The sequence below is a fragment of the Dipodomys ordii genome, unplaced genomic scaffold (assembly GCF_000151885.1).
Source record: "Dipodomys ordii isolate 6190 unplaced genomic scaffold, Dord_2.0 Scaffold8, whole genome shotgun sequence".
Lineage (NCBI taxonomy): Eukaryota > Metazoa > Chordata > Mammalia > Rodentia > Heteromyidae > Dipodomys > Dipodomys ordii.
Genome location: NW_012267224.1, coordinates 10,281,636 through 10,294,692, shown reverse-complemented (window position 1 = coordinate 10,294,692; position 13,057 = coordinate 10,281,636). Strand labels below are relative to the sequence as shown.

Genomic DNA, 13,057 nt, shown 5'->3' with positions numbered 1-13,057 from the left:
CTTTATCTAGTGACTCCTGATTGTGCTTTTACTGGGCTTTTGATGGTTGAGTAGGAGCTTGTCAAGCAGAAAGAAGTGGGAGGCAGCAGGCGCAGCCTGGTCAGAATTGGCATCACTGTATGAGAAGGTAGACCAAGTTAGATCCAATTGTCTAGGGACCACCTATAGCAGGATCAAAGAAAAGGATAGAGGCCTGGTCTCTGGGAAATCCTGACAAAGGAGGAAGATGTCACAAGAAGCCAGAGGTGTCCTTGAACCCAAGTAATAACCTTGATTTACACATGATAGGTGTTCAGACAAGATCCGTGGTGGTATCACAGGAGAATGAAGTAGATAGATTGTCTCCTTCTAGATTAGTCAGTGGGATCTGATGATTTCTGTTCATCCTATCTTCCTTTTGTAGATCCATAATCCCTTCCTCCAGAAGCAGCTAGCTGAACAAGTCAAGTTGTATTATGAACGATGTGCTGAGGTGCAAGAAATAATATCTGTGTATACTTCAACAGCACAGGTGGGGCGAGAGAGGCAAGAAGCATGTAAGTACGGAGCTCTAGGAGGGCCATGTTTAAACACAGTGCATCTGTAGTAATATGATTAGCTTTCTCCTAATGGGCTAAAATAGAACACGTATGGCTTGGCTCAGATACCAGTAGGGACAAGTGTGACCTCAAGCCCTCTACAGATGGATGCAAATGAAAATGAACATTCCACCTGGATTCAAAACACACACAAAAAAACAAAAGCCTGCCAACAACAGCCAAGAATAACCAAGATTTGTCTCATCGCTTCTGCCAAACCTGATCTTGTTTCAGAATACAAATGCAAAGGGGTGTTTTGAGCTTTGCATGGTATTATTTCTATCCAGAAGGCTAGTTTCAGAAAATAAAAACAAAAAATGAATTGGAAAATAAATTAATCATTAGAAGCGTTTCCCCATCCGCTCGCCTTTGTCTTGGGTCATTAGTATCTAAAGATGAGCTTTCAAAAATAGTGAACAATGGCTTTGTTGTGTGGAGCTCTGATTTATTTCTTTTAAATCTGACTCCTGGAAGACATCAGTAAATTTCAGGAGAAAGAATGAATCTCATACAGATTAGACTCTTTTCACCAACCTCTTTCATTTAGGAGTGTTAATCAGTTACAAAATTCCTTCCTGTCTTGTCTCCCAGGGTCCCAACTTCAATTGAAAACTTATAAATTTCTCTGGGCTATAAATCTTGTTTGATATGTGGCACCAGAGTTAGCTATATATGGCTTGTCCAGATGGGAAATTCCTGTGGAGACTTCGCCACCGGAGAAGCTGACCACGGTGGTTCATGCCTGTAATCCTACTTATTCAGGAGGCTGAGACCTGAGGATCAAGGTTCAAAGCCAGCCCAGGATATAAAGTTTAAGAGACTCTTACCTCCAGTGAACCAGCAAAAAAAGCTGGAAGTGGAACTGTGGCTCAAGTGCTAGTCTTGAGCAAAAAAAGCTAAGGGATAGTGCCTAGGTCCTGAGTTCAAGTGTGCAAGCACGCTCGCACACACACACACACACACACACACACAAAGCAAATAAGTCCTGCTGGCATATGTAATCATATCTGAACTGGAACTTCCCATTCCAGGCTATGGGAGGGATGAGTGTGTCCTGATCATGTCCCAGTCTACAAGGTAGCACCCCTGCAGTTAATTCTAGTTGAGAATAGACTGTCCTGAAATCCTGGCTACTAGGGAGGTAGAGATAGGGAAGATGGAGCTTCAAGGCCTCAAGGCCCAAGTAAAAAGTTAGCAATATCCCATCTTAACTCCCAAGTTGGTTATGGTAGTACATGCCTATTATCCAAGGAATACAAGAAGCAGAGATAGGAGGATCAAAGTCCAAAGCTAGCTCTGGGGGCTGGGACTGTAGTTTAATGGTAGAGTGCTTGCCTAGCACACACAAAACCCTGAGGTTGATTCTTCAGTACCACATAAATAGAAGTGGTGCTGTGGATCAAGTGGTAGAGTACTAGTTTTGAGTAAAAGAAGCTCAGGGATGGTGCCCAGGCCCAGAGGTCAAGCCCCAGGACTTGCAAAAAAAAAAAAAAACCCAAAAAACAAAAAATAAAAATAAAGCTAGCTCTGGAGAAAAGTAAGAGACCCTTTCCAAAAATAAACCCCAAAACCAAAACCCTCTAAAGCCAAAACAGGTGAGCCTGGCTTCGGTGGTAGAGTGGTAGAGGGAAGCCTGGAGTTTAAACTCTAGTGCCACCCAAAACCAAACAAAGCAGAATAGGATGTCCTGGCAGGTCAGCTTCTGCGCTCACTGCTGAGGCACCCAGAAACTATGACACTGTCAGAAATGGGGAAAACTCTGACTTGGGTGACTAATGCCACATCAGAGTTCTCCCCATCAAGTCCAGCCTTGAGTGCTGCTATGCTGGGGGGCATCAGGGAGATTTTCCTAATGTCTCTGACCCGCTGTTCTGGGGCAGGGGGTGTCCTTGGGCTTGGCTTTTCAACCCATATGCCAACAAAGCGGCTGCCTAGATATCAGCTTCCCGGGGACCGGTCCAAGGCCAGCTGCTTGTGCTGAAGAAGTAGTCAACAGCCATCAGCAATGTTGGCATGTTTTTGTGGCCTTGGCTTTGAACGCTGAACTCAAGACAGCGGCATCATGATCTATTTCAAATCCCCCTAGACTTTCCTGCCTGTGATAGCTTTGACTCACAATCCTCAGATCTCAGCCTCCTGAGTAGCTAGGATTACAGATGTGAGCCACTGACATCTGGCAGGAAAGGTACTTTGCTAAGGAAGAAGGCTCAGTATCTTCTACAGGTGTAACAGCTTATGCTTGTTACTGTGTAGGTGACCTCCACAACTCCTACCTGGACCTGTGGCGCAGGTATGGGAGACCCTCGATGTGCACCACTTTCCCCTGGGAGAAGGAGCTGAGAGGCAAACACCCCGGCCTGTTCCAGGTGCTGCTGGAGATGGAAGGTAATTGCACCTTGGGTTCCTTTCGATGCTGGTTAGAATGCTCTTCTGCTTTTCTGTTTTACTCACCCTCTTTTGGCGATTCGGGACTCTGTTATTTTTAATCCTAGTGCTCTAGATTAATTTCAATTTAAATTCTGCCCTTGTGTGCCCACAACTCTCAATATATCTAAGCACATATCCAATGCTAAACATAAAGACTTAAATTTAGGAATCGCTCAGGCAGTGCTTTATCTAAAGCCAAGGCCACAAATGGACCAGCTCACAGGCCAAGCTGATTTCTCAAATGCAGTTGATTTGCAAGATACCTTGCTGTGTATTTGAAATGAGCCTAAGGATCTATTGTAGAAAACAAAATGTAACTTTCTAGCTCTGCTTCAGAAATCCAGAGATATATATTCCTCCAGGCAGCAAGACTGGAGGTGAGGCCCGGGCCTAGATGTACTGTGTGCATCCACTACCCCTCTTCCCTGAGCCTCACCTCCTGCTTTTTACCTTCAAGGATCTGTCTCCCTGGGCCCTTAGGTACTTCAACTGGAGACTGCTGGTTGACTACCAGGAATTTGCATGCAATACAGGGCCAGCTTCTGGTTAGACCCATTGGGCCTAGTAACCAAGTGTGCACTAGAAGGCTGTGAGGGTTAGAGACACTGCGCCCGTCAGGAAGAGGAAGCTGCCTCAGTAGTCAGGGGCTACATGTAGTATTCCTAGGCATGGAGACAGCACTTTGGGTCAAAGTGGCAGAAACTTAACTAAGAAGTACAGTAGCTGAGCACCACTGGTTCACATCTATAATACTAGCTTCTCAGGAAGCTGAGATCTGAGAATTGCCAGTCGAAGCCAGACAAGGCAGAATAGTTAAGACTAACCAACAGATAGCTGGAAGTGCATGTGTGGCTCAGGTGGTAGAATTCCAGCTCTGAGCAGAAAAGCTAAGTGAGAGCATGAGGACCTGAATTCAAGTACCAGTACCAGCAGGGGGAAAAGTAAATACTAGTATTCACGGACATGGGTTTGCTTTGTAAAAAGAGACTCTGCCCGGAGGAATTCATCCTGTAATGGAATATTCCATCTTTTATTCTCCCAATAGTTGCTTGAGTGGTTATTGGGTCCCTTGGCCTGGAGATACACCTAAGGACACAGAGTCCCTAGGGATGGATTTGAAAGCAAAGACAAATTGTAAGGCATTTTAATTAGAGTAGCAGAGTGGTCAGCTCTACCTGGAGTGCCAGAAGGCTTCCTGAGGAGGTGACATTGGACTGATTCTTGAAGGTGTTTGCCAGGTACGTGAGGCGGGTGTGGGAGGCAGAGTGGAAGCTGGAAGGAGAGGGTGGCATACTATGTTGAGGGATTCTCAAGGAGTTGCAGCATGAGGAGCTGAGACCCCTGGAGAAGGAGGAATCCAGCTGCAACGCAGCTCAGTCTGAGGATCTGGGGCTGTCTGTGAGGTGTCAGGCAGGGAGAAAAGCATGATAATGGGGTTTTTCTGAGGGTTTTTTTTTTTTTTTTGGTGGCGATAGGGTCCAGGTGAGGGCTTAGGTTTAATGTTCAGAGTTAGGTTTAGGGTTTAAAGTTATGGTTATGGGTTTAGGATTAGGGTTTAGAGTTAGGGTTGGGGTTAGGGGTTAGGAGTTGGGGATTTAGGATTAGGGTGAGAGTTAGGAGTAGAGCTGGAGGCAAGGGGTGCATTGACATGGACCCAGAAAGGCAAGCATGCAGGCAGATTGAGACAGGCCTAAAAGACAGGAAAAGAGCGCCCAGAGGACCCATGACCACTGGTCTATGGGTAAGAAGGGCAAGGCGCTGGCAAATGTGTCAAATCCTTGGACAACATGGCCTTCGGAGTAGGGTGCTGTGGCTCCAGTTTAAGCTAACACTCATTAACTATGTGTTCTTGGACAAGTGGTTTCTGTGAGCTTCTGTTTCCTCATCTATAGGCTGTCCTGGTGCTGGGTAGAGACCTGGCATTGTGTGTGGACTGCTTGGGAGCTGTCATGGCAGTGTTTGGCCCCCAGGGAGTAGGGGTTCCCAACCTTGGGGCTATGACATTTTGGACAGGAGGATTTGTGTGTGTGTATAGGTATTTGTGGGGGGGTATGGGAGTGCTTCTGATACCTTTCTGGCCTCTACTCTGATACTCAATAGCTCCCCAACCCCCTCTCCTTCAAAAGCCGCTACAGGCACCAGGCCAAGTCACACTAGACTGAGAACCACTACTATTGGGGGTACTGCCAGGATTACTGGATGGAAATAATTCTGGGTTTCCCTTCCCTCAGCCCCCCAGATGGTTCCAACAGGGAGGGGAGGGAGATGGTGTGCAGTGTTGCAGCCAGAACCAAAGCCATCTAAAATTACTTTTATGCGATTTCTAATCATTGTTAAATATAGTGTCATTGGTGAGAAGAGGAGTGAATCATTTTTCACAATACATTCTTTTTAAAGAAAAATATTCCCAGGAAGAATATTTTTATGCTGTATATATTTTTTTATAGCTCAAAGTTTTATTTATAAAAATACAGGACTATTTCATTCTCCACAGAGGCCTGGAAATGGGATCTAATTAAAAACTCAAATCATGAGCTCTGTAACCACAACTCCCAGGATCTTATCGTTAAAGAATAATGAGATCCCAGAGAGTTCCACTGACCACAGTTTGGCTACTTAGATCCCCATAGATTGCCAGGGAAAGGGGCAAAGCCCAGATGTGTCACTGTTGGTGCTAGACCTGCCAGTCAGATGTTCCTGGGAACAAATTATAATAGCATCCTAGAGTATACCATGAGATGTACACAACACATTCCCTGCTACCAGAGCACATAGCCACCTGCTTCCTGCACTAGGAAGAGAGGGAAGGGAGAGTGGACAGACAAGTCACTCTTCAGAACCATCCCCAAGGCTCCATTCTGCCTTCAGTGCCTGATTTTCTAAGTTAGAAAGGACTGGGGAGCCTCGTGCAAAGCAAGGACCATTCTTCTCCACTCCCTCCCCCCAGTTCATCTCTGTACCTGGCACAGCGCCCTAGCCTAGAGCTATAATAGCATCTTGTAGCTCTCTCAAGAGAGAGACCAGTGTCATGTACCATGTACCCAGCTTCCTAACAAGGTTGAGAAAAAGGCAGAAAATTAGATCTTATACATTGAGGCTAAAAGAAAGATACTAAGTTCACGTTGGAGCATCCTTTTGGTCTTTTACAGAGAGAATGGTAGTGAAATTGGCATGACTCTCCCTGCCCGTTCTCTCAGGGCTCTTCCTCCATCAGTGTCGAGCGGGGCCTCGCGTGCTGAGGACATGTTTCATTGATAGGAATTGTGTCTTGCTTCTGCTTTCTGCTGCTGTCCCGACCTGTTGATGAACAGACTTTATTAGAACATCCTCCTGGAGTGTTCTCTAAGAGTCTGTGCCTCCCAGGCACAGCATAGTGATGTGAGAAGGGAGCTGATCTTGAGGAGTTGGAGCCTGATGGAGATCCTTAGGTCATGGGGGAAGACGCCTCAAAAAGGGATGAAGGCCAAGCACTGGTGGCTCACGCCTGTAATCCTAGCTACCTAGGAGGCTGAGATCTGAGGATCTCAGTTCAAAGGCAACCCCTGCAGGAAAGTCTAGGTGACCCTGATCTCCAATTAACCACCAGAAAACTGGAAGTGGCGCTGTGACTCAAGTAGTAGAGTGTTCCCCTTGAGTGAAGAGCTCAGGGACAGTGCCTAGGCCCAGAGTTCAAGCCCTATGACCCCAAAAAGGTATGTGTGTGTGGGGGGGGCGGACTTGGGTCATTCTCATGGCACCCTTGAGCCTTTGGGAGAGGGAGTTGTTTGTTATATAGAGCAAGCCCAGCCTCTGGCTCACTCTCTGTTCAGTGATATGATTTCTCTCACATGTGCACTAAGTGCAAACATGAGACTTTCCCAAAAGCCAGGCACCAGGGCTGGGATAGAGCTCAGTGGCAAAGCACTTTCCCAGAAAGTGCGACATCCCGGCTTCGGTCCCCACTACCAAAAAAAAGAAAGAAAAAACAAATCATAAAAGTACAGTTAGGGGCTGGGAAGGTGGCTCAGTGGTAGAGGGCTTGCCTTGCATGCATGAGGCCCTGGGTTCGATTCCTCAGCACCACATAAGCAAAAAGAAAAAAGCTGGAAGTGGCGCTGTGGCTCAAGCGGTAGAGCGCTAGCCTTGAACTGAAGAGCTGAGGGACAGCACCTAGGCCCAAAATTCAGGCCCCATGACCAGACCCAAAAAATAAAAAAAAAATAAAAGTACAGTTAAAAAGCCAGGCATCATCCCCTGAACCTCCAGAACTATAAGCTAAAATAACCCTTTTCCTTATAAAGATAGCCTGCCTTGGGCATGTCATTACGGTAACACAAAACAGACTAATACATTCATGGCATTGCATTTTCCATACCTGAGAAAAGCTAGGAAAACCAACATGAGTGTCAGCATTTGATGCTCGGACTTCTTGTCAAAGGAACAGAATAGGTGCAAAACGAAGGCAAGGCATTGAAGTGAAGCGCACATTCTCAAGTCATTCTCAACTGCCCACTCACTCATTCACTCCACACTGCGGGCTTAGATTGAGCCAGGAGGAAGCAAAGAATGAACCAAGGCTGAGTTTAAACAAGAGTTATTGGGAACCAACAGTAAGGAAACACATCAACTCCCTTAGTTCCCCCAAGGGAATTAATCTGTAGAATTGTCTTTCCTGCATTTAATAGATTAGATGGACAGAACCATGCCTGCATGTCTGGTGTTCTCTGAGGGAGTCCTCTTTGTTCTGAGTATTATCTCTTCATAGGCACAGCCAACACTCGGCTCCCAGGCTGCTACTTCTCCACGTTTCAGACTGGAGCGATTTCTCCCCACACTGTGATTTTAGATGGCTCATCTGCTCTCCATCTAAGCCAAGCCCACACTTCACAGGAGGGATGGCAGCCTTGCAGGGGTGGAGCGTGCCGGGCTGCAGCTTCATGTCAAGTAGGAGGTACTTGAAGAGCCAGGACTCTCAGCATCGTGCCTGGTGGGGTCAGCAGTGACCAGCACCTTCCGCTTGTTCCCCAGACCACTTTCTCCCTCACATATGAGAGAATCACCCAGCATTGACACCGAATTTTGTATTGTTTAATTTTTAATGTACTGAAATACACATGGTGCAAAACTTGCCATCTGACCATTTCCAAGAATACAGTTCAGTATCCTTGCATTGCTGGATGACTTTGCATCTAGGAAAACAGAAATCTCTCTTTCTTTCTTCCTTCCTTCCTTCCTTCCTTTCTTTCTTTCTTTCTTTCTTTCTTCCTTCCTTTCTGTCTTCCTTTCTTTCTGTCTTTCCTTCTATCTTTCTCTTTCTTTCTTCCTTCTTTCCTTCCTTCCCTCCTTTCTTTCTTTCTTTCTCTTTCTTTCTTTCTTTCTGTCTGTCTTTCCTTTTATCTTTCTCTTTCTTTCTTCCTTCCTTCCTTCCTTCCTTCCTTTCTTTCTTTCTTTCTCTTTCTTTCTTCCTTCCTTCCTTCCTTCCATCCTTCCTTTCTGTCTTCCTTTCTTTCTTTCTGTCTTTCCTTCTATCTTTTTCTTCCTTCCCTACTTCCTTCCTTCCCTCCTTCCTTTCTGTCTTCCTTCCTTCCTTCCTTTCTTTCTTTCTTTCTTTCTTTCTTTCTTTCTTTCTTTCTGTCTGTCTGTCTGTCTGTCTTTCCTTTTATCTTTCTCTTTCTTTCTTTCTCTTTCCTTCTTTCCTTCCTTTTCTTTTTTCTTTCTTTCTCCTCTTCCTCCCTCTTTCCTTCTCTCCCTCCCTCTTTTTTTTTTATTATTTTTAAGTAGTTGTACAAAGGAGTTTCAGTTCAACATGTCAGTTTATGAGCCCAATGCATCTCTCCCACCCCAACCCATCCCCTCAAGTTGCCAGTTTACATTTCTCTCTCTCTCTCTCTTTCTCTCTCTCTCTCATACACACACACACACACACACACACATAATATTATGACTGTGTTTGCCCACCCCTCTTCTCTTCCTTGGTCTACTCCCCTCCCCTTGACCTCATCCCCCTCCCCCAACAACACCTCAAGTTCCAGCTTCCTGTATTCACTTTGTTAGGACAAATAGTTAGTTGTTCAAAGGAGTCACACCATTAGAATCCTCCCCTGCATACTTTATACCATACTTTAGTCAATATGTTTGTATACATATGTGTATGACCTGAATATCTTTACATATATATGTATAAATTAGATCTAACTTCCACATATGAGAGAAAACATGGGTCCTTTGTTTCTCTGAGCCTGACTTCTTTTTTTCTCTCCCTCAATTCCTTCCTCCCTCTCTCCCTTCTCTCCTCCCTCTCTCTCTCTCCCTCTCTCCCTTCCTTCCTTCCGTTACTTCCTTCCATTGAAAAATATTCCATTGTATGTATATGGGCCATTTTATTTATTCATTCATCCACTGGTGTTCATTGGGTGCCTTCTACCTCTTCCCTATCATGAATAATGCTGCTCTGAGTATAGAAGCACAAATCAGCCACATCATTTTCCTCTTCCCACCAACAGTGCCCCAGGTTCTCTCTCCAGGCACACAGCCCCTCCCTTCTTGCATACATCCTGGCCATCATATAGGAATACCCCTGAACAGTAAGGTAACTTCCACACTAGAAACTAAGCAAGCTCCTCAAACACAGTGCAAGGGCCCTCACTTCAGTAATTGCTTGCTGAGGAGTTGAGTGGTCTTCAAATGCATAATGGATCTCTGTACCTTCTGTGCTCAGAATATCTCTGTGAGGTCAATGGTTCACTAAGAAAATGAGGAATGGCTCCCAGGAGACCTAAGTTCAAGATCTGTACTGTTATGGTCTAGCAGTCCAGTCCTTTTCTCTGCCCTTTAAAGAATAAAAGGGGAGGAACATGTTTAAAGTAAACAGAGTTAAGTTTATTTGAAGTTAAAAGAAGCCAACTAGGAAGAATTAGCAGACTCTCTTAAGTGTGGAGGGAACCCCTGTGTCATCCCATGAAGGAAAGTCCAAGTCTTCTTTGTCTGTTTCTGCTAGATATTTGGTCCTTAGTTCCCTCCCTCTTGGGAGATGTCTTTGATTTGATTTGTTAAGCAGTGATTACTCACTGTCAAGGGTATCTATGATTGGATGTAAGTTGGACCCCTCCCATCCTGGGTAAAGGTGGGAGGGCTTGCCTTCTGCTTCTGTGTTCGTCTATGCCCTTGCACTTGTTCTGGGACTTGGAACCCGTGGGGGAACAAGAAAAGAAATTTTTGTCCTTTCTTTGTTTCCAACAAGATGGGCCTTTGTCCCAGTCACTTTCTACCCCTAACTGCCTAACTCAGGTCAAATATTTGCTCTTCAGCACTAACCAAGTCATGGCTCAAGTCCAGACTCATAAAATTTCTGGAAGCCTGGCACCAGTGGCTCATGCCTAAAATCCTAGCTACTCAGGAGTCTGAGGTCTGAGGATCCTGGTACAAAGCCAGCCTGGGCAGAAAAGTCTGTGAGATACTATCTCCAATTAATCTCAAAACAATAGCAACAACAACAACTGAAAGTGGAGCTGTGGCGTAGGTGGTAGAGCATTAGCCTTGAGCAATAACACTCAGGAGCAGCACCCTGGCCCTGAGTTCAAGCCCCAGGACTGACACAAAATAAGAGTTCACAGGACATCTTGTCCTTCCATGTGTTTCTTTTTCTTTTTTTTTTGCCAGTCCTGGGGCTTGTGAACTCAGGGTCTGGGCATTGTCAGAGTTAGCACTCTACCACTTGAGCCACAGCTCCACTTCTGGCTTTTTCTGTTTATGTAGTGCTGAGGAATCAAACCCTGGGCTTCATGCATGCTAGGCAAGCATTCTACCACTGAGCCACCTTCCCAGCCTCTTCTATATGTTTCTTCTCTATTCCACTCTTCCTGAGGCTGTTCCCTCCTAGGAGCTACAATCCTGGTCCCCAGGTCTAACAGGGCCCTGTCAGCCTTCTTCGATGATACACAAAAACAGCCCAGAATCCTTCTCAGGCTGTACGTACTCACTAATTGAAGAATTCCAGAAATGTAGGTCTGGCTGATCTTGGCTTCCTATTATCTGTACTCGGGTAGCTATACAGGTGCCCAGCTGTAGAACAGCCCCAAGGTACATTGCTGATCCAGCTTGGGACCGTGTATTGGGTACCTACTGGCACTGTGCTAGGCCCTGCGGCAACCACAGTGAACAGCAGGATGAGCCCCCACACAGCTCTCTGCCAAGTGCCTGGGGGCCAGAAGGGGAGGCTTGCTAAATGTTGACAGCTGATATGCGAAAGCCGTAGGAAGCCCAGCCGGTCTCACCAGCATCTCCCACTCAGATGTGTAAGATGTGTAACTGTGTAAGATGTGTAACGGGACTTCTCCCTCATCTCCCAGCATCTCCCAAGCCTTTGAATTAAAGATGGCAGCACTCCCCAGGGGTGCCCGGCTGTAATGCATATAGATGGAGCCAGGCCCTTCCTGCCCCCTGGCTTTCCAGAACTCACTCTGCATCCTGATCACCTTGCATGGCCTGGGAATTGTCTGATGTTCTATGCCAGCATTCACTGGGCTCTGGGTTGGCACCAATGTGACATTTAACAGCCCCATCAGGACTTGGGGGAGGCATTTGGAGAGGCCAACCTCTAGGTGGTTTCCTGGGGACACTGCAGATTCTCCAGGAAAATGGTTCTACCTGGGGTAGAAATTGCCCTGTTATTAGCATTTGGGCTTTTTACAAATGCTAGAATAGTGGGTGTTTAGTGGGCCTGCAGTTCATTATTATAAGATGGCTATTTCTTTCTTCTACTCTCCTGTCATACAATCCTTGTCAAAACTGAATGGTTTGAAATCAAAAGCTCTTTGAACAGATCCCTGGTACGAAGGGAAGTTACGATGTCTGGCCAGGCTGCAGAGAGACCTCAGGGATGTCAGTGTAAGCCCAGCTCGCTGCAAGAGGATTGGGAACAGCAGGGACATAAAAGACCCAGGCCCAGGCAGGTGGGATCAAGGCTTCTGAGCAGTGACATGGGTCTGAGAGGGACAGGAGATAGAGTTGAGGTGAGCTGGCCAGCATGTTTATTCTCTTCTGTTCCTTCACCCCGCACTGGGCACTGCTGAGCCCACAGCACTGGTACCTGTGGCTAGAGGAAGTCCAGGACTTGCCAATCATTGGTTCTCTGGGATGAGGCCAGATCCAGGCCAGGGCTCATCTCCCAGGCCTGCCACCCTCTGCCTTGTTCCTACAGAGCCCCTGTCTGCCTCTTGTCCCAGGCTTTGCAGAGCTGCGGAGGGAAGATTTGGAGAGCTGAGGAGGGAAGACATGTCCCCTTGCAATACGCCAAGGGGTTGCCGGCTGCACCAGAAAAGCTTAATTTCGTTCGTGCCAACAATTGCAGTGTTTATTTGGAGACCCTAAAATGCAGAGCACGGACATGGGAGACATACAGTTATGTTACTGAATAGCGCCAGGATACTGTTTTTCTTTATGAGCTATTTTCATGGTCATTTGTTGAAGAAATGCCATCTGGAATATTTTTAAATCATACATTTGTAGTTGTTGTTTTTTTTAAACAATACATGAAGAAGAAAACCAAGAATGAAACATGGAGGAGAGACAGAGACAGACAGAGAGATCGATCTGAAGGAGAGAGGAAAGGGAATCACATGCATCCAACTGGGAAATTTGCACAGTACCAAAAGGTTCTAATACCTTACCTTGCAGAGATTTGAGCCATCTCCTTAAGTTTTAGGATCCATAGACCTTCCCAGATTACCATGCAAATAAAAAATGGACTGTGTGTGTGTATATGTGCGCCTGTGTGTGCGCACGTGTGTGTGCACACACACGCGTGTGCATGGACACATGCACATATCCTAGTACTGGGCCTTGACTGGCTGGCATTCTACCACTTGAGCCACACCTCCTCTCCATTCTAGCTCTTTTTGTGTGTGTGTACTGGTCCTGGGGCTGGACTCAGGGTCTGATTGTGCTATTTATGAGATTTTGTGCTTGAGGCTAGCACTCTGCCATTTGAGCCACAGTTCCACTTCTGGCATATTTTTTTTTGGTGATTATAAGAGTCTTAGAGACCTTCCTTCTAGGGCTGGCTACAAACCATG

General features: G+C 46.1%; 1 protein-coding gene across 1 annotated transcript in view; it reads left to right on the top strand.

Moving 5' to 3' along the window:
• The window catches only part of Sel1l3 (sel-1 suppressor of lin-12-like 3 (C. elegans)), a 113,206-nt gene that overhangs the window by 40,388 nt on the left and 59,761 nt on the right, over window positions 1-13,057 (top strand). The window contains exons 8-9 of the mRNA XM_013008872.1: window positions 404-536; window positions 2,832-2,963. Of these exons, the coding sequence (XP_012864326.1) occupies window positions 404-536; window positions 2,832-2,963 (265 nt within the window). The remainder of the gene's footprint in view (window positions 1-403; window positions 537-2,831; window positions 2,964-13,057) is intronic.